This window comes from Calypte anna, chromosome 21 (assembly GCF_003957555.1).
Source record: "Calypte anna isolate BGI_N300 chromosome 21, bCalAnn1_v1.p, whole genome shotgun sequence".
Classification (NCBI taxonomy): domain Eukaryota; kingdom Metazoa; phylum Chordata; class Aves; order Apodiformes; family Trochilidae; genus Calypte; species Calypte anna.
This window is the reverse complement of record NC_044266.1, coordinates 5,238,890-5,260,481: the sequence shown is the minus strand read 5'-3', so window position 1 is coordinate 5,260,481 and position 21,592 is coordinate 5,238,890. Positions and strand designations below refer to the sequence as shown.

Here is a 21,592-nt window from a genome sequence, read left to right as displayed (position 1 = left end):
GGGAGCAGGTGGAAGTGAGCACTTTCTGCCTGGATTTGAGGAGGAGTTTGTGTTCTGAAGTCATCATGTGAAGTTGCTCATTCCCCCCCACCCATGTTGTGGAAAAGGGTCATTTGGTTCTGTTTTGTTTTGTTTTGTTTTTTTTAATTGGCTTGAAAGAGTGAAAAAGACCCTTTAAAATTCTATTTTGAATTTTCTCCCACCAGAAGCCTTAATTTCTCTGTTTTGTTGATTGCACCACAAATGATACATTAGCAAACATACTTTCTGTACTGTGTCATGGAAGAAGCTGAATAAGCATGGAAGCTGTGTGATCCCTTAGGAAGCAAACCAGATTCTGTTTGTGCCCTGCCCAAACTCCTGGAAAAATATCCCTTTTTTTTTTTTTTTTTGATCTCTCTTAGGCTGCTTGTTGAGGTGTTCCAATGCACTAAAAAAACCCCCACCCCTGTACATTTTAATTGAGTTTTGCAATGTCAGATGGCTTGATGAGTTTCTTACTGTTCCATGTGTTAAGTGATTATTTTTAAAGCTCTGCTGCAGTGATGTACTGAGCCACATGGCACGGAGCAGTGGGATGTTTCACTCTTAAAAGCTGGGCATGTGGTGAAGTATCTTGAGATGGGATTTAAATTTATTTACAGGATCCTGGCAGAAGTGTTGGGTTTCCTATAGGTGATGTCCAGACTCTGAAAGTGTAAACACCCCACGTGTATCTGTGTGTAAATTTATGGAAAAGTGGCCTGAGATTTCCTTTTGGCTTCTTTTAAAATTTATTTTTAAGAGTGCTTATTCAGTTGTCTGAGGATGCAGGATTTTCTGTTATGATGAACCATTTCCTATAGCTTGGAATGTAAACTAGATCTGGAATTTAAAAAGCACTTTCAGATGCAAAGTGACTTTATATTCACCAGGATGTAGGATATGCATGTGGAATCAAAGTTGATGGTAAGAAGCTGCACATATAGATGTCTGAAAATAGATTTATTTTTGCTAATTGTGATAGCAATACTTAAATTTCTAATACTTGCAAGACAAGTGGGCAAGACTTGCTTAATGTAATTAGATTGGGATTTTTAATTTTAGATGGCTCTGTGATGAAATTTTTTTCTGGAGCAGTGAGTTACAGTTGGAAGGGAATACATGTGTCATTTTTTTATGTGTCTTAATATTGAAATAAACTGATGAAAAATACTGCCAAGGGAATTTTAATCATGGGAAAAACAGGCTGTCCTGAAACCTCGTATGGAGGCTTCAGTGTATTTTGTTTTGCTGGGGACTTCCTTAGCCTGTTTAAACAACTGAAGTGAAAGTAGAAAACAAAAAGTGAATTTAGCTTCATTACATAATGCAAACCTTTCCCTACCATTGTCTTCATCTCCTCTTTTCTGCTCAAGTTTGTCTGCCAGCAAGTGATGAATCACTTAGAATGGGATTTAGGCTTTTGGAGTGGGTTGAGAGATGCCTCTGCTGGGGAGAGCTGAAAAATCAGGAAGAATGAGGTTAAATGTAGCTGTTAAGCCTTTATTTAAGAATCTGTGAAATGGCCTTTGCTGCTGTTAAATAATTCCACATAAATTTTGAACTGTAGAGATCACCTGAGGTAAGACGACAGGGTTGAGCATGCTCCTGTTTGTATGGGGAAAAGAATTAGGCTAAAAAAAAAAATTACAAAACTGGAAATCAAGTAGGAAGCCTTATTTTCAATTACCACAAAGGCAACAGTAAACCCTGTGAGAGTCAGGTAGAACACCTCATCTTTACCTTTTGTTCACACAAAGCCATGTGCTGCTTTGATGTTCTCTCTGTATAGCGATATGTGAATTAGGGAAAATTAAAGAATCCGACTCAGATATTCTCAGGTTTTTGTTACCAACTGTCGAGCATTTTCACTTTGTTCTTGTGTTTCTGCTCATGTCACCCTGTGCTGCTTCTCATCTATATATAACCCAGACCATCCTCTTCAACATTTATTTTCCCCTACCCTTGGGAGTGTATCAAGTTTCTTGAAATCGAGCACAGGGAGAAAATTTTCAGATAGCTTTTGAGAGGAGGTATTTTTGTGCTGAGGAGATATTTTTGTGATAAGGAGATTAAAAGAGAGAAAGCAAACCTTTATACCCTCCCCCTTCTTAAAAACGGCCTGAGTACCTGTACGTGCACGCACACGCATGTTTACACATAAATAGATTCTTCTGTGGAAAAAAAAAAAATTAAATCCATATATACCGCCCTGGATCTAAGATCTCCTGGCAGCTGGCGAGCAAATGGAGCCTCCGTCCCCTTGGCCGGGACCCAGCGGCTGCTCCTCAGCCACCTCAGCCCGGGGGAGGCCGAGCCCTGCGCTGCTGACAGAGCGGCTGGGGGAGGGAAGGAGGGCGCCAACCCGCATTACCTCATCTGTATACTCTAGAGTAATCTATTAAAAATGTGCCTTGCATAATAGATTTTTATCTCCCTCTGAAAATCCGACGCTTTAGGTCGCCTCGTTGCCTCTGGTGGCGGCGGGAGCCCGTCCCGGCGCTGTAATGGCGGCACGGCCGGGGGGGGGTCGATAGAGACCGGGGGAGCAGAGGGGTTTGAAGCGAATGGCGGCTGCTTGCCTCGCTCCGTGCCCTTGTGAGGAGGGGACCGCGCAGCCCCGGGCCCGCAGCCGCCTCAGGGAGCGGGCGGGCGGGTTGTTTGTGCCGGAGAACCGGTCTGAACCGGCGGGAGCCGGACGGGCCCGCGCCGCGCCGCCCTCGGGGCGGGGCCGCCCTGGAAACCCGGCGGTTAAAAATACCTCCGCTTTCTGCGAAATTACTATTATTTTTTTTTTAAATAAAAACCCCTCAACCCCTTACACTGAGCGGCTTTCGCTCTTGCGTGAAGATTTTTTTTTTTCGGTTTTTCTCACACAGCGCAGGGAAGCGCCGCGGTTGTGCAGTGAAACAGCAGCGCCTGTGTAACAACAGCTCTGAGGGAAGCAACCCGGCTTTTCGCCTCAACCTTTCGAGTTTAGGTCCCTTTTTAGTTTTGAAACCCTTTCTTCAGTGCTCTGCACGCTCTAGAAATCCACACTGGATTTCCTGGACAGAGGAATGAGATCCAGAAACCCCCCAAAATGGGCATTTTCAGAGCCTGCTCCTCACGTCTGACCACAATGATCTGAAGCAAACCCAACACCGATGCAAAAGCCAAAAGGAGTTTCAACATTGCTGGCTCCTCTAGAGGAACCCGCCCCCCGTCTTTGATATCTTGATAAAGATTAAAATTCTTTTAAACAATCATCAGGTTAAATGGCTTTTTTTATTTTATACATAGGCGTTTTTTACATGAGCTGCCCAAAAAGAGTGGATGCTTCTCCCCCATCCCCTGCAGTACTCCCAGTAATTCCTGGTTCTAAATGACACAGCACTTGGCCCTCTTCCTAAATTTGCAGAAGTAGGTGTTTATCTAAATCTGGTCGGTCAGTTTTTGTTTCTGTAGCTGGGCTCTGAAACATTGCTGCTTCTTTTTCATAGGACGTTTGATTTCTTGGCCTCTACAGGCAGAGAAAGATTCTCATCTTTTTCCAAATTACTTCAAGAAGGGAGCCCTAAAAATGCATTGTGTTTGGAACGGATGCAGGTGGAAAGGGATCCTCAAAAAATACCTGTGTTCCATTAAAATGATAACTAATTTGATTGTCTCAAACCATTACATTGTTTTGCATTCTTTTAAAGAGACTATATGGGGGTTTTTAATACCCTAAAGTCTTCATGCAATTAGATAAAAGTCTTTGTTAGCAAATACAATGATTTCTGGCAACTGAATCCCAGTCCCTCATGTGAACTTGCCTTATCCTGAAGCTAGGTGGTCTCTAAGGTCTCTTCCAAACCATTCTGTGATTCTCTCCTCTGCTGGGGACCTGCCATGTTTGAAAAATAACATTTCAAAGTCACCTGTGGACAACTGGAGAGTGTGTTTGGGATATGATGTTCTCTTGAATTGTGTGTTGGGTTCTTTGTTAAGCCCATGGGATCTGCTAAAAATTAATTTTCTTCCTGTGGGTGTGCTGCAGCCTGGGGAAGGGCTGGTGCTGTTGGTGGGTTGGGTTTGACTTTGGGGCTGTGCGTGCCTGTATTAACAAAATGGTCACTTCTAATTGCATTTTTAAGGCTTTGATTTCCTTCCAAGTATTTTGCTTAATCATCTTGAGTAGGCTGAGGGAAGGAAAGAATTAGCTGAGGTCAGGGAAGTTGAAGCCGCCGTGTTACTGCTCAGAACCTGGGCTTAGTCTGAGGGATCCTGCAGACAAGAAGAAATCTGCCTCCTGCTTCTCTTCCTGCTGTACACCCAAAGAGTGAGGGGAAATCAAACCCTGAAGAAGCCAAACAAAACAGGGAAAGGGCTGTGGTGGGTGCCTCCCTCTGAGGGGATGGTCCAGATTCCCTTTTGTTCGAGAGAAATACAACCTGGATGTGAATCACCACTGAAATAGATGAGAGGAGTCATGGTCTGGAAGTGCCTGCTTGTCTCCACTGCTGATGAAGAGTCCAGACAGCTCAGATGGAGACACATACATTACAGGCACCAAAACATGGGGGAGAGGACTCCCTTCATAAAGACTTTTGGAATATTGGACAGTTTAATAATGACTAAGGAATATTCATGCGAAGGGACGAATAGCAAAAGAGGAAAGGTGTATTGAATGCTTCCTGAAGGAGTACCAGTCATTATGGTGATCAAAGGAAAAACCCAGCCACTGCCTGTTTTCAGTCATACATATTTCCATTACGGCGTAGACAGCGTCTCTTAACATCTTAAAGGTTGGATTTGGAAAGACTGATTTGGTTTGGTTTGTTTTTTTCCCAAAGAGGGTGTTTGTGGCTCAGCCAGCATCTGTGGATTCAGGCACTGTGTTACCCTTGGGAGAAGAATCTTCTCCTTAAAACCTAAGGGCTGGCAGAACAGCTCTTTTTGAGAGCTTCATTGGTGAAACACAAGCCTCCAACCTCAGGTAAAACATGTGATGTGAATTAGTGGGAAATAAACCTTATTGGAGGAAAATTCTTGACTGTCATACCTCAGTCTTTGTTGAATTCACCTGATGTGACTGAAGCACGTAGGTTTGCCCTTAACATCCAAGCATCAAGCATAGTCTGTCTGCAGCACAGTCAGTGCCAAAACTACTAATGATGGCATCAAGGTTTTAAGCTTGAAAGCTTCTTAACAGATGATTAGATATCCCTCTCCAAATCGTTACGGTCAGCTGGTAATGCTGCTTGGAGGAAAAGATGCAGCATGTTTACAAGTGGAAAATCACAGGCTTGGAGAGAAGTGTAGACTTTGCTGTTTCATTGAAAAGAAACAATTTGTATGTGCCAGGACATTTTTTACAATCTTGAAGGGAAGCAAAAGCTGAGTTTCTGAAAGGAGGAGATGGGAGCATTGTACACTGTGTAGATGTCATATTAATAAAAACCTTGAAAATGTTGCAGTATTATTTTTTAAGTGCCAAACATAAGAACAAAAATAGCCCTTCTAGGGTGTGTGGCATTAAGAAACAAGACTTCTCTGGATCCCTCCTTCTTGCAAGAATCCTGTAACAAAGGTAGTGAATCTGATCTTTAGTTTCCTGATGCTTGCCGGGTTTCAGAAACAAACACCCTGTCTTCTCTCTTCTTTGGACAAGTGAAACATGGACCTTTTCAAATACTGCTCCTTGAAAAAATGGGGTTCAGTGTGCAGTTCCTTTATTTAGCTCAGTGATGTTTTTGGCTAGAAGACACAAATCTAGGATGGCAGCAAAAGGACCTTTTGGAGAGTTCTTTCTAGGAGAGGGAAGTGTTTTTCAGAGCTGTCTCCTCATTTCTTCCACAGTTGCCTTATTTTCTCCACAGATGCTCTGAAACCTTCCTTGTTTTTATACCTGGGCAAAATTGCCATCAAACATTTTAGAAATCAGGAGAAGAATTAAGACACATCTCCAGCAGACCTTGGCAATAAAGGCGTTCACATATTTTATTATCTTTCATCCATTTGAGAGAGCAGAAAGCTTTTCTAGTGTGATAACGTGTGAAAGGAAGGTACTGATCTCCTCCTGAAAGTGAATTCCCAAGAACGAGCAGGGCCAGGTCCCCATGGACAAATGATGCTGGGCTGATGGAGAGATGAAAAGTGCCCTACTTTAGTCTGGCTGCTACAGGTCTGACCTCCTTGTATCATCTGACACCTCCTTCGGTAAGAGGTTGCTGCAAGATCTCAAACCCTCAAATTATGTAAGATTTACAGAGTTGCTTTGAAGTTAGTCCCTCCCTTCCATGTTTGTTTACTGCCTGGTATGTCCTGCTGTCTGGATTGTGAAGGATGAATAGTCACAGAAAGGAAGCTATCGGGTTAGTACGAATTTTCTGTTCCTCTTGGCTTTCTGAAGGTGCTGGGAGCTGTGGTGAACTGAACTGTGCTGAAGACCTGGGCTGGTTGGGGCTTTACTGGGTAAATTCTGGAGTAAATTTGCTGTTTGTTTGCTTGTTTGTTTGGAGGCAGAGGAAGGGAGGAATGGCTGGTTGTGTTTCTCCCACAAATAGATGCTATCTTAGCAGTTATCTCAGAAGGAGTTTATGTTGGTTTTGCTTTTTAGCATGCAGCTCCCCTCTTAACTTTTAGACATCACGTGTTAAAAAAAAAAAGGAAGATGCATAATTAATACTGGATGTGTGGCTTGCAGACTGTGCCTCGCTGTGCTGCTATGGGTTGGAGGTTTAAAAGCACTAAATCCTGAAGGGGAAGCACACAGGTGGGGTACACTGGCTTTGTGTGTGGGAATTCCTCAGAGGACTTTTTTTCTGCCCCGTAATCTCCAGCACCAGCTGAATTGCCTCCTCCTTTCCCAGCCCTGCCATGTGCTATGGAGGCCAGGGATGGAAAGGCAGTCAGTCCATCTGGGGAGCTGTAAGGATGTAAGGCATTTTCCTTTTGCATTTTCTTCTGATTTTACTGTTTTCCCCATAAATGTCTAAGTCTTCACCCTCTCTTTACAGTATCTGCTTACTGTGATGGAACTGCCCCAGGGTTTCTTGGGGAGTCCCTGAACTTGTGACTATGTAGAGGTTTAATCACTAAATCATAACAAATACCAGTGACTTAAATTACAATAGATTGCTTTTTCAGAACATACTATTAAGGCTCAAACACAAGAAGCACTCTGTCATATGATACTGGGTTTGTTTGGTTTTTTGTTGTGTGTTTTTTTATTTTTATTATTTTTAAGGCTGCTGTTACGCTACGTAGTTGCTTGGCAAAGTTAAAGACACATCTTCCCACCAACATGATGGACATTCACTAAGCTGGGATGTTTTACCTGTTTCATACAAAGATTGTATATTTTATTTTCATGACGTGTTTTCTCTCCATGTGAATTTGCACAGAAAGTTCTTCATTTAGCTGTATTTTTATTTGCATGTGGGCAGAAAAATGAAGTAATTCCCAAATATAGTCCTAGCCAAGAGATCCATCTGTTCTCTGCATTTTAAATGGCAAATTAATCCTTAGCATACAACTCATCAAATGTCTTCTCTTTCATAATGTATGCTGCCTGAGATCACAGAAATGACATTTTTTTCCCAGGCCTTCCATTTTAAGTAGTCCTTTACACAAGAATAACAGCTACCATTCTGGTTTGACAAAGTGCTTGTGTGCATCTTCCAGTTGCTGTAGTTGGCCTAAAAAAGGGAACCTAAAAAAGAAAAAAAAAAAAAAAAAAAAAAAAAAAAAAAAAAAAAAAAAAAAAAAAAAAAAAAAAAAAAAAAGGTATTTAAAAAAAAACCAATAAACCTTCCCTTCATCTCTTTTGCATTTTTAGGAGGCTGTAGAAGACAGTAATTCTGTTTGAAAACCACCCTTCACAAATATAATTCTTCCTGCTGGAGAACCAGGGTCACTGGGTCCATTTTCGTTGAGATTTTGCTCTCTGGACAATGGTGCCCATTTTTAGAAGTCCTAAACTTCCACAGCTTTAGCTGCCATAAATGGTATTTCTATATTAAGCTTTGCATGTTCCCAGTTTTACTTGGGAGGCATTGTTTATCAGCTGTGTGTCTTGGCATGCCTTGCATTGCAACTCCCAGCCCCAGAACAATTCCATTTGTTCACCAGAGGACTCTCCGCTTCAAAACGGCTCCGGATCGGGACTTGCAACAAATGGCATTTTGTGTAGTGCTAAACCCAGTGTCTCCAAGAGGGAAGCAGTGATTTCTCCTGCCTTTTGGCAAGGCAGAGCACAGGGTTAGGGGCTCTGCAGGCAGGGAGAGTGACCCTGGGGAGCAGGAGGTAAGGAGAGGCCGGGGCTGGAGTGGATGGGAGCAGATGGCAGACAAATGAGAGCTGTCAGGGATGTAGGGCATTAAAGCAGTGCCAGGTTTGGTTTTTTAGAAGGTAAGATGTGATGCTTTTCTAAAACAAAATTAATTCTGTGGGTCTGTTTGCTGTGATCTACCAGCACTTCATGTTAAAAAAGACCAAAATAACCTGGAAGGTGAATCAGAGCTCCTACTTTTTTAGTACGAGTAAATGTATGAAACAGAATTTTCTTCTGAAAAATGTCCAGGGCTCTGCACAATGTCAGTGTAGTTGAGGCTGGATGCTTTTAGAAAGGTACTAAGATGTATTTATTCACAGGAAATCATTTGACAGTGCTTTTAAGGCAAAGGAAGCTGCTTTTTAGTCTTCGAGTAAACATGTAGTAACCTATTTGGACACAGTAGTGGTTGTATTTTAAAAATGGCATTTAATTCTCCTGGCTTATAGACAGCCCTTGGACTAGGGTTGTGGTTTGGTTTTTTTTTTTAAAGATGCTTAGTAGATCCCTTCATGAAAGCTGAGCAGTTGTTGTTTAGGAAGCTGCCTTTGGATGTTGCTTTCTTGGTATTTTGAAAAGATTTGGCCTCCCATGAGCCAGGAGATCAAGTTCCTCAGCCTGCTCCTTTGGTGATAAATTGAATGACCTTGGGCAAAGCCCTTGGCCTCTTCTTACTTTATTTTTCCATCTGCAATGCAGGGATGTTAAGACATCCCTACCTCCCATGAGCTTTGAACTAAAATGTGTTGGCTTTTTAAAAAAAAAAAAAAAATTCCTATGCTCTGAGATGACAGTTGCACGATATTAATTTAGATCATCTGCAGACAGCTGGCAAGAGCTCTTTAACAGTATTACTCTTAATTTTGGTCAAAAGGCTGAAAACAAATCTTTCTTCTGGACCAAACAAGCTGTTCTTCTGCCGTAGCCATGAACTCTGCTCTGCCCTTTTCTTCTCAAACCACAGCAGTGCCAGGCTGATGGATGCTGCCAGCCCTGACCAGGCAAGTCCTGGTGGTGTCTGAAATGATTTATTTGCCTGCAGGCAGGCGTGGTTGGAGGAAGTGGGAGTCTGAGATGGCTGCAGCAGGGCTGGTTCTTGACCCAGGGTGGTGTTAAAAACCAGAGGCTCTCTGGGCTTGCACATTCTCACACCCACCCTCTTTTTCCCCCTTTTTGCATGGGTGGAAGCTGAACTGTGGGAAAGCTTCTTCAAGGAGCTGGGTTTGTGCTTCACCCTCAAGGCCTTGATGACTTCAATCTTTTCCAGCACCAACCCTTGTCATTGTTGCTGTATTCTGAGGAAGAATTTCCTCCAGCTTCACAGAATTTCCTTTTGAGTGTGAGCAGTCAAATGGGAGCATCCCAAATTCCAGGAGGTGGTGGTGGGGAGGGCAGGGAACTTCCACTGCTTCCCAGTTCAACACCAAACCCATCCACCACCCAGTTAACAACCAGTACAGTGGGCTTGGGCAGTGATTTCCCAGCAGTAGGAAACTGCTGTGATTGCAGATCTGGCTGTTTGCTACCTAAATGTGTTTGTAACCAAGACTTTTTTTTTTTCCCCCCCAGGTTAGTGATTTTTATTCTTGGCTGTACAAAGTTCAAGCCTGAGGACAGAGGGACGTAGGTTGAGGAGCGAGGTAGTAACACCAGCTGTGGGTTGGTGACAAGTCTCCATCAACCAGACAGGGATTAATATGAACAGATTTATTTTTAGGGATCAGAAATGGATTGTTTAGTTGCAGGGAAGAAGGAAAAGAAGCCCACGGATGTCTTGAATCTCGCAGAGTGTGTGACTCCAGGGTGGAGGTGGCTCCAGGGTCCTCTGTCCCTCTCAGCAACATCTTCATCTTTTCCATGATTTGTGTCAGCCTGCTGTTTGTCACCAAAGTTCAGGAGTTAGACATCCTGATAGAGTGACTAAAGGAAAATCTATTAATATGACTTGTTACAGACTTTAAAATGTGATAATAAGCTGGTCACTTGATATGGGCTATAGTAAATATAAACTGAAGGCTCTTATCTTCCTGGCCAAAGACAGAAAAAAGTCCTGCAAGCAGCCAGTGTTAGTTGGCCAGCTGAGAGACAGGGAGTTGTCCTGGTTGTGTTACTTTCCCATGGCCTTTAAACATAATTTAATTTCATTTCCTTCGATTTAGGATTCCACCCCAGCAGGAGTTTTCTTAAGTCAGCTTTCTGGGTGTGGTAAGACAGAAAAAGGGGAAAGAAGGTGTTCTGATTCTACTTGTCTGCAGTATCTAAGGATCTTTCTTTGGAGCAGTAAATGTTTGGGGTATTTTTTTCATTCGTTGTGTGCTTTTTGTGACTGTTTTCCACTTCCCTGCAGTCGGGTTTTCTCCTCCCCCACCTCAGTGGATGGTTTTATCATAGCTGTGTGTTACTAAATCCTTCTGAGGCCTCCTGTCTGACGTGTACAAACCAAAGTTCCTTGGGTGGCAAGTTCTCAGCAGCTTGAAAGGCTGCCAAGAATGTCGTGTGGCCACATCCCGGCGTGCTTTGCACCCCCAGCTCCCAAGGTGCTGGAGGCCGGGGTGATGGGCACGGGGTAATTAATTACACCCAGAGAATATTAGGTGTAGCTCTCTGCTCCGTCTCCACCCGTTCACGCCGAGGAGTCTGCTCAGATACTTATTTAAAATGTAAAGTTGAGTTTTGAAATGGCAGAGCAGGGTTCAAGCTCCCTGTGGTATGGGTGTGGGCTGAGCCCCTGGATTCAGCTGCTCACCTCTAGTCTGCAAAATATGGTAACAACTCCTTGCCTCTTGATCTCCTCATACAAGCAAACTTTAAATGTTTGACTGGGTTTTCTGATACCTTTAACTTCAGGTTCTACCACTCCTTTTAACAAGGAAAAAAAGAAATCTCAGTGTTTATTTTTATGGATGTGAGAAATTTGGGGTTGTTTTGTTGGGACACATGGTGTGTACCAAACAACTCCTTTCTGCTGGCTTGTATATTTAGGTCAGTGTTGGGATCAGCTCTGATAAAGCAGTTCCTCTGCCCAGAGCTCTGGAGCTTTCATCCTGGTTATTCCTCCTTGAGTGTGGCAGAACAGCCCCCAGGATTGTTGGAATAACCTGGAGGTGTCTGAGTTTTGTGGGAATTGAGTTACTTGCTGTGGGCTTTGTAATTTGATGTGTGTTTTCGAAGTTGCACATGTGTAGAGAATGAGGGAAAATCTGGTTAAATATCTTGTTAGATTCATGTAGTATTTAGTAGTAGGACAGAAATAGCAGGCTGTACTAGACCTGAGCACATATTACTTCAACATGTAATTTTTCACCCAGAACTGAAGTCAAAGTGTTTAATGGTTAAAGATCCTTTAATCTATAACTAGAGTGGAATATGATGCATTTTTAAAAGTTTTTCTTTTTTAAGCAGTCAGTGTCATCTTTTTTTGCTGGATGTTGGCAGGCAATAATAGGTTTTTCTTTTCATTATTATTTTCCAAAAAAACCCACACTGGTGCATTCAGGATACTTTGACCAGTTTTCTGGTGCTGTTTTCCCAGGTCAAATCTAACAGTTTCTTTCCAAAGCCTTATTGATGATAAATAAAATATCCCAAGGATTTGTATCTTCTGGGGAGAGCACACAGCGCTGTCACCAGCTGATGTTTGCAGCTGGTGGGTTTTGTACAGAGATCATTTATGGTGATTTGACTTAGATCTGGAAAATGAGGGACAAGAAAGAAGAGTTCCTGTTGCTTCTGACTGTACATTAACTTTGGATTTCCTGACCTGATTTGAGAATCTGCTGCTGACATCAGCCGTGAGAATAACCTGCCCTCAGCTGGGACTTGGGCTGTGTTATTGTCCCAAAGAGATCTTTCTAGGAGATAATCTTTACTTAGAGATTATTTTGACAGGTATTGAATCATAGCTGATCTAGGCAGAGTTCCTGATTTCAGTTAATTTTGGCAGGAAAAAAAGGTACTCTGCTTATTTCTGTGAAAGGAATCCTGGATCATTCACCAGTTCTGGTTAAACATTTTTTGAAGGTAGCTATTAAAAAAGAAAGAAATGATTTAGTACCTTTTATCCTGCTGAAATTTGGCATGTGTTCTCTTGAAAAATCAAAAGGGTTTAAACCGATAGTAGGTGGCTTGGTTTTTAACTTGCTTCAGCAATCAGATTTTTTTTTTTTCTCTTGTTTTAATTTTTTTTCTTATACCTGAAATTTGGCAGCATCACCTGCCAGGCGTGAGGCTTCTTCCTGCTTTATTTTCCACGAAGGCCGTGGTGTTTCCTGCTCACCCAAAGCAGGGCACTTCACCAGTCTCCCAGCTGACTCACCCTTTGCAAATCAATTCTCAGAAACGACAATTGTCCCACATTTTAAAATTGCAAAAGGGGGGGGTAGGGCAGATTGTGAGATCCCTTGATTCAGCGCAGCTGCCGTTGACTGAAAGCAGCGGGTATCCTGTTACATCCACAGGTTTGGAGTCTCTTTTATCTCCTTTTTCTCTCTCTTTTTTTTTTTTTTTCTGGGGAACAAAGCAAAGGGCTGACTTTGTATTCTTTGCTCGAGTGCTTTCATTTTTCATGCATAAATGGAGCTTCAGAGTTAGGTACTGCAAAGTGGAATGACTTGAAAACGCGTTGGTTCTGGGGAAAGGGAGGGTTGGTTACGTAGGATGTGTGCACCAGGGTTTGAAATGTCATCTTTGCAGTTAGAAGGGAGAAGAGGAAAATTCTGGGTGTTTATGAAACCAGGCATATCTGGATTCCTATGGGGACTCAGCCCATGTGGATAAAACTGAGACTGGCTTATGAATTTATTTTATCTTGATGGATAGAAAATAAAGACCTGGATAAATACTGTAAGAATGCACACTTTGTACATACTTGTTAAACACTGGAGGCAATTATGGAAGGCACATTAGTGTTTTAAAAGGGCTTGTAAATTAGGCTTGTAGTAGAGTACATGTAAGAGAAGGATTTAATGGCCACCTCCTCATTAAAGGTTTTCCATCTGGTTTTGCTGGCAGTAAAATAAAAAATCTCCACTTTACATCACCGTGATAACAGCTGGAGTGAAACTGAATTTAGGAGCTATCTGAGTTAGAAAAATCCTGCAGTTCCTCCTGATGAAATCTTCAGGTTCCTAAAAGATGAGCAGGTGTCAGGAGAAGGCAGCAAACCTCTGCAGAGGCAGCTGAAGCTCTGAGCCCAGGGATGTTTCAAAAAGCCAATTCCCAGCACTTGCTCCCTCTCTGTGCAAAGCTGTGTTGTGACAGCTCAGATTCCTTTTTCTGCATGCTGGCATTCTGCTCTGCTGAGTTTACATGGATGTTGAAGAGCAGGTTTCCAGTGTTGGGAAAAGGCCAAGTGCCAGAGCAAACTCTGCTTCTGGAAAAATTCATCCTGGTTTTAATATTTTTAAGTGGAAGCACAAAATGAAGTTAAAAAGCCATTTTCTTGATGCCATTTTTGGCCTACCCCAAGACCTATTGATTACCTGAAATACTTTGAAGAAGCAGGGTATCAGAGCTGTTGTTTTAACTTAGCTGTTGTATTCTCAGGTTAAAATTTCCCTAGTTTGTTTTTCTAAAAATCTTTATGAACCTATTTTTGTTACAATTTTTAGTAATTTATTTTCTGCAGATTGGCAAAGCACAGTTGTTTTCAGATTCACTCACAGAGAGAAGACCCCATATTCTCATTTTCATATTCTGGGAACTTATCCTCATGCAGCTTACATGCTTTTCTTTTGTATATTTTTAAAGCTGGGGTTGTTGAAAAGAAGGTCTGTTTTTCTGCTTGAGACTACATATAATTCACTGTCAGATGCTTTATTTTGATTCTGCTATGTGCTGTAACAGGATGACACAGCAACTATAATTAACTCTTCCATCATTCTCCTATTCACAGAACATAAAACCTTTGACTTACTTTTGAATGATTATATCCACATTTCTTCATCTGGAAAAGTGATGAGGCTTTCCCTAAAGAAAGAGGAATTGTTCTTGCTGCCATTTTTATTTTTTTTCCTTTCATAAAAGAGAGGAAACACTGAATTTTTTTTCTGAAATGTCTCAGAAAGTCTTGATTTGCTTGAGGACACATATCCCTAAAACTCCCTGGGGAAGTGGAAATTACCAGTGTGATCCTTATTTCCCAAAGTTGGGTGGAATTCAAACTCTTCTTGTAGAGTTTTATCACCCTGCCAGACTGCTGTTTCATCACTTTGAATATGGTATGATGTTACCAGAGATTGTATTTTTTTCCCCAGTGGAATGCTGTGTTTTTAACAGGATGTTCCATATTTTAAACATCCTCATTAAGAAACCCCAAAACTAAACTAAAAATAACCTGCTCCCATTTTAAAGCACTGCTTAAGTAGAAATTAAATTCTGCCTCTTACATAGAAGATACAGTCTTAGTAAAGTAGAATATTTAAAATGCTTTAGAAAGGATGTAGTTAATTGGAATACTGAGCACAGAGACGTGAGAAGGGAGAATAAAAATGTGGATAGGGCAGAGGCTTTCTGCAGCCCTAAAATCTTATTTTAGCTTTCCCCAGGGGAACAGCAACCACAGAGCCCTGCTCTCAGCTTGGGAATCATTTTCAGATTCTCTCCACACACGTTCTCTGATTATATTTGTGTATTAAAGGAAGCTCCTCCACTCTTTGGTGATTAGTTTCATAGTAATAGGAGTTTGCTGATTTGTTGCCCTAAAGGTCTGTTCACATGGGGCCAGGGTTGTCCTCCTTTTCCCAAAATACTGTAGAGAAGAAGTTTAATTTAATGAGGGCTTGAGGTGATCCAGAGTTAGCAGAAGGGTGGGAGGCAGAGGAAATGGGATCAGTGGGCAAAAGCTGAAGAGTGAATTGCATCATACTTCACTTTGAGCAACCAAGGAGTTTGTTCCTTAAGAGGGCCAGAAAGCAGGTGAGGCAAAAATAAAAGGCAGTTTACAAATTTAGAAGAAAAAGGAGACTAAGTGGGTGGGTGTCTGGGTGGTAGGAAACACAAGGGCTACAGGCTGGAAGAGGAAATATTATTATTATTGTTATTATATTGGAAATACCAGGTTGGGTGGTGCAGGACAGGCTCCTTTGGCCTTGTTTTCTCTCCCAAAGCATCACTGAGTTTCCTACTCTGGGGATGGAGGAGTAGGAGGGGAGGGTGTGTGGGACAAGCACCAGGGTCTGAAGTAGCTCAGTGTCACCTGGAGGGTTGTAATGAGAGGGAGAGCTTCTCATGTTTATTATTACTTCTGCATTTTTGCCCGTTTTGTTTTGGTCTGGTGTAGTTTTATATCCTTCTTGGGTTGTTTGTAAGCATTTTGGGACAGAGATTGCCCTCTCTTGTGCCTCCAAGTAGAATGGGGACAGAGCCCAGGGGTTTTTAGTAATGTGCTACAGCTCTTGTTACACCAAGATTTTCAGAGAGAAAACCTGTTTTGGGGAAGGGTTCAAGAAAAATTACTCTGGCACTGCCTCACTGGCATTGCATAAACTGCACACCCACAAAAGAAGAGTGAAGTAGAAGAGGTCACAAAATCAAATTGCAAAAAGGAGCCTGAAATGGTTTCCCTGAAGGGGGGAAAAAAAACCCCAAACCTGGAAAAAATTAAATGCTTTAATGTGAAGAGGGAATGTAAGAAACCCATGAAATAATTTAAGCAAAAGATAAACTTGCTTATCAATTTTCTGATGCCATGTGGAGAGGAACATCAAAATTCAATGGAAAGCAAATGTAAAACTGATGGGGTTATTCTTGTACGTGGCAGATCTCCTCCCTTCAGCCTCCCGGGTTAAAATTCCAGCAGAATTTTTTAGCAGGCTGTTCATGTAATGGAGAACGAGAGTCTCCAGGGTTATGTCAGACAAAATTATTTTTAGAGATGTTATAAAGCCTCATGCCTCGGGGAAGAAATCAGCCACTGCAGAAGATGACGTGTCCCCACTGGGCAAGCTTTAATATCATTATTCTCTGGATTTCTTACTCTCCTGCGAAGCTCTAACGATCGGTGCCGGCAAGAGTTGGTGGACTCGAGTGACTCCCTGTATGATCTAATATGCAAATCCCCTTCTGTGGTAATTGGTGTTTGTAAAGGATGTTCCTGGGATTCTTTATACCCTGAAGTTGGCTGTTGAGGCTGAGCCTGCCAATAGCCTTTGCTGCTTCAAACACCTCCGATCTGCACAGGTTATTCTCAAGCAGTTGACCAGGAAAACCCTTTCCATTACTTGCTTGCATATCATCAGAGGGACAGAGATTTTTTTTTTAAAGTTTGCAACAGGCACTAAGGAGAACTCCAGGGTCAGCTCAGATTGACAGCAGCACCTGAGAGCACAGTAGGATTTCTTTTTGGTACATGAGAGAGCTGGGAAGGATTTTTAGGCTCCTGTGTACCCTCTCTGTGTTTCTCCGGTCTTCCCACACAGCTCCTAAGCTGATACAACATTGTATTACACTTAATTAAATCTCCAACGTTGTCCCAGCGTGTAACAGGATCTATCTGACATTTTACCCATATTCTGTTGCCTTGCCTGGTTCCTCTGAGGATTTTGTAGGAGAATATTTGTAGAATGACCCTAAATTCCTGCCTATACCTGGGCTGTTTTACAGCAACTGGATTTCCCGTGGCAGGCGAGGCAGAGAGGAAGGCCTGCGGAGGAGCCAAACCTCTCATTTTCCTTTGGAATTAAAATCCCTGTGTCCTGTGGTTGCTTTGCCATCTCCATGCACTCACCTGTCCTCCCCTTGGTGCTGTTTGCAGCAGTGACTCCAGCAGCAGCTCCAGTGATGAGTCCCCAGCACGCTCGGTTCAGTCGACAGCCGTCCCAGCGCCCGCCTCCCAGCTGCTGCCATCCCTGGAGAAAGATGAACCCCGGAAAAGTTTTGGGATCAAGGTTCAAAATCTTCCAGTGCGCTCAACAGGTAAATTCACTTGGGAAAGTGAAATAGGGGGCAAAATAAAGAACAGCAGGCGAGGGACTGGTTAAATTACCTTTATCTTCTCTTTGATATGGCAGCCGTGTGCTGCCTTGAAGGATGGGATTCTCTCTCTGCTTCTGCCTCAGTGTTTGTGTGATGATGGGAAAATTGCACAATTAGTGACCATCTGTCAGGAATCCTGCAGGTCCCCAGCTCAAATCCCTGGGGTGAAACACTCAGAGCTACTGGAGTTGGTGCTTTAGTGGTTAAGGTGGTGCAGGACTGACGGTTGGACTCAGTGACCTCGAAGGTCCTTTCCAACCACGATGTTGATTCTTTGCAACAGTCACATGGATTTCCCATGGAAAAAGCCTGAAGCACCTGCAACCTGTCACTTAAAACTTGGACCATTTATTCTTGCCATGCCTCAGTTTCTTTTTTGTGTGATACGAAAACCTCAGGGGTTGCTGATGCAATGTTCAGTGCTGTAAAACACACGTGAGTTGGTTTAGGAGCACTGAACATTGCCTGGAAAATAATACAAGGAACCACTCACTGAGGAGTGCAGATGGGGCCTCTGTTCTCTGTGCTGATTGTGGGAGAGATCCCACAGAAAAAAGGAGCATGGGATCATTTGGAAAACACTTGTCACATAATTCATGGATACAGAGACACTGACTGAATCAAAATAATATATAGTCAGTGTGACTGTTCTTTCTACAGATTTTATTTCTGTACTATTTCTTGAAGTGATGTGACACAGAGGTGAATAACCCACAGATCCCAGGCAGCTTGTCTGGTTGTGAGTCAGATTTTGCAAAATCTGCTGAATCTGCCTACTTCCCTCTCTGAACTGACTGTACTCAGTGCTGTATAACATCAATCTCCATCCCAGGTGCCTTATCCCACCTTTGGAAGACTGTTCTGTGCAGTATACATGTGGGAATATTAATGAAGTAACTATTAATTTCTTCTTCATCTTGAATTTGATGTTTCTTAGAAGTAATAGCTGTACACTGACTGCTTTAGTGGTGTCTAGCTTCTTTGGTTTAAAAATCAAGGCAAAGAGAAGGATCAGCCAGAAGCTTTTGACACTGGCAAAATTAACACCACAATTAGAGGGACACTGGGTGAGGTCACATTTCAGAAGGGAGATCAGATTTCTTCATGGCTTTTATGGTGCTAAAGTTTGGTTGGTAAAATGCACGTTTTTCTAATGCTGGTGTTTATTTCTTGGTTTAGACACAAGCCTTAAGGATGGACTTTTCCACGAATTCAAGAAGTATGGGAAGGTGACATCAGTGCAGATCCATGGGGCTTCTGAGGAACGGTATGGATTGGTGTTCTTCCGACAGCAGGAGGACCAGGAAAAAGCACTAAATGCCTCCAAAGGAAAACTTTTCTTTGGCATGCAGATTGAAGTCACAGCCTGGATAGGACCAGGTAAGGTCCCTGTCCTTCTTGCCACTCTGACCACTCTGGGTGTACTCATGGGCTGTTGTAAAGAGGCACAAAGGTAGGAAGTGTTAGAACTGCCTTTCTGGAGAAGTATAATCTAAAGAAACTGGGAAATGTATCAGAATAAATTCCCAGAGCAAGAAAAGTGGGTGCTCTAGGTCAAACAGGGAGAGAGTTCCAATCTGAAGCCTCAGAGAAGGAAACTTGTCCTCTCAAACACAGTCTGCTGGTTGCTGGAAGAAACAATTTCATCTTCCATGTCTCAGTGGAGCAGAAGCCAGTGGGTGGTGTAAGCATAGCACTGGGTCCTCACAGGCTTTTTTCTGCTTTTAATTAAAACAGTTAATGATGGCTGCATTCTTGAGGCTGAGACAGCATGGCCCCACATGAGCAACCACTGAAAATTACATCATTGAACATGTGGCTGTCAGTCTGCACTTTGGTTGCTTGTTTAAATATTTCTGCAAACAAACCACTTCCATGTTGTTGTTCCCCAAACAGAGTGCAGCCTGATTTCAGTTAATGGTAGGCCCTAATATTTGCTAAAACAAAAGGTTTCAGCAGCTGGAGCGTGCAGCAGCTTTTACACCTGAGGGATGCTCAGCTTTGCTCAGCACTTGCCTGCTGGCATCATGCACATAAATAAATATTCACAAAGTGTAGAGCTGCCTGGTTTTGTCAGAGATATTGGTTACTCTTGTTCAGATCCTATCTGCTCATCAGGAAGTAAATTCAACAGAAAAAAAAGGTGAGCAGAACCCACATGAAAAACCCCTCTTTGCATTACAAGTTTCTTTGCTCTCTTTCACTTCTAGAAACAGAAAGTGAGAATGAATTTCGTCCTTTGGATGAAAGGATAGATGAGTTTCACCCCAAAGCAACAAGAACTCTCTTCATTGGCAACCTGGAGAAAACAACCACCTACCACGACCTTCGCAACATCTTCCAGCGCTTTGGGGGAATAGTGGTATGGGGATTCTCTGTGCTCTCTGGGGTGTCACTGCCTGCTCGTGCTCTACAGGGCTATCAAATGCTACAAGCAGCAATAAATCCTAGTGCCACAAAGGTGATCCAGGGGTTAGAGCACCTCTGGGGGAGCTGGGAGTGTTCAGCCTGGAGAAGACTCTGGGGAGACCTTGGAGCTGGAGGCTGGAGAGGGACTTTCCATAAGAAGTTCTTCAGTAGGAGGGTGCTGAGAGTCTGGCACAGATTGCCCAGGGAAGCTGTGGCTGCCCCCCCCCTGGAGGTGTTCAAGCCCAGGTTGGAAGAGGCTTGGAGCAACCTACATTTTATGATTCTGTGATAGTACTGACAACAAATAATTCAGTCTTTTTATAATCGTCTGAGTCATTCATCTTGCTGGATTATACCTGAAAGCTTTTCTTTGCATTTAGAGTGAAATCTTAGCACACATGTGTTTAGGGGATAACTTAGCAGTAGGAATAATCCAAGGAGCATTTTCCAGAAATTCCTGGGTGTCTTAGAAAGCCAATGGCATCCTGGCTTGTATTAGAATTAATGTGACCAGCAGAAGCAGGGAGGTGATCATCCCCCTGTACTCAGCACTGGTGAAGCCACACCTGAAGTATTGTGTCCAGTTTCAGGCACCTCAATTTAAGAGAGACATTTAGGTCCTGGAGTGTAGTGTAGTCTGAGGAAGAAGAGGCTGAGGGGAGACCTTATGGCTCTATAACTACCTGAAAGGACACTGTAGAGAGGTTGGTGCTGGTCTCTTCTCACAGGTAATTAACAATAGAACAAGAGGGAATGGATTCAAGCTACAGCAGGGTAGGTTTAGACTGGACATTAGGAAAAAAATGTTCACAGAAAGAGACACTGGAACAGGCTGCCCAGGGAGGTGGTTGAGTCACCATCCCTGAATGTGTTTAAGGGTCGTTTAGATGTGGTGTTAGGGGATATGGTTTAGGGGAGAACTTTCTAGAGTAGGGATGATGATTGGACTCAATCCCAAGGGTCTTTTGCACCCTGCAAGATTCTGTGATTCCATGAAATAGCTTGGAGCATTTGCAGAAGGTCCTCCTGGGTGGCTGGGATGTGAATGTCCTTGCCGTGTAGCATGAGTACAAGGCTATGAAGTCTCAATTTCCTGATGATTTCTGAACCAGCAGTACCTGCTGCATGTGGAATCAGCCCTCAGCTCTCAGGCTGTGCCCTGACAGTGGGGCAGGAGAGGCACAGAGCAGATGAATCAGTGATGGCACATGTGGGATTTGGGTTTTCAGCTGAGCAGGATGAGAAAGAGCAGCACTCAGCTCCCCCTCTCCTCATTTCTATCAAGCCATGTCAATATTGCATTTAAGAGAAATTATCCAGAAAAGTAAAATAACTGTCCATGGCTGGTTTAATGAATTGAATGCAGGCTTCAGCACTGGTAATTTATGTACTCACTGGTAGCTGTGGCTGCTGATGAGCAAACTGTGCCTTATTCTGCTCTGAAATACTGGTGTAACCCTTGAGGAATTGGTCACACATACCAGGAACCCCACATGTATTTTCCCCCAAAGAGCAGATCATTCCATATGACATTTACATTTTATGATGTCTGGCAGCTCCTGTGCACCCAACCTCCACTGTATCCTTGGCATCAGCATGGATTTATGAATTCACACAGTGTCTGCAGCTTGAACCCTTTTCTAATGTCAAAGCAGCAGAGTTGTGCAGCTAAAGATGCTTAGCACTAGTAGTCCACTGTCTTGCAAATTGGCTTTTCTGTGAAATAGTGCTGTCCTGTCAACAGAATTGGGCAGCAGTGCTGCCTTGCACCATTTCCATGCAAACTTACAAGCTCAGGTGCAAAAGGGCCCAGCTTCATAACCTTTCTGGTGGGTAATGAGCAAAGTAATGATATTTTATTTGCTTGTCAGAATGAATTGCTTGCCCAGG

The 21,592-nt window shown here is 42.9% G+C and overlaps 1 protein-coding gene across 4 annotated transcripts in view; it reads left to right on the top strand.

The window, feature by feature from the left end:
- The window catches only part of SPEN (spen family transcriptional repressor), a 67,175-nt gene that overhangs the window by 25,619 nt on the left and 19,964 nt on the right, over positions 1 to 21,592 (top strand). For all 4 annotated transcript variants that reach the window (XM_030463834.1, XM_030463832.1, XM_030463831.1 and 1 more), the window contains exons 4-6: positions 17,073 to 17,233; positions 18,473 to 18,673; positions 19,504 to 19,655. In XM_030463834.1, coding sequence (XP_030319694.1) covers positions 17,073 to 17,233; positions 18,473 to 18,673; positions 19,504 to 19,655 — 514 coding nt within the window. The remainder of the gene's footprint in view (positions 1 to 17,072; positions 17,234 to 18,472; positions 18,674 to 19,503; positions 19,656 to 21,592) is intronic.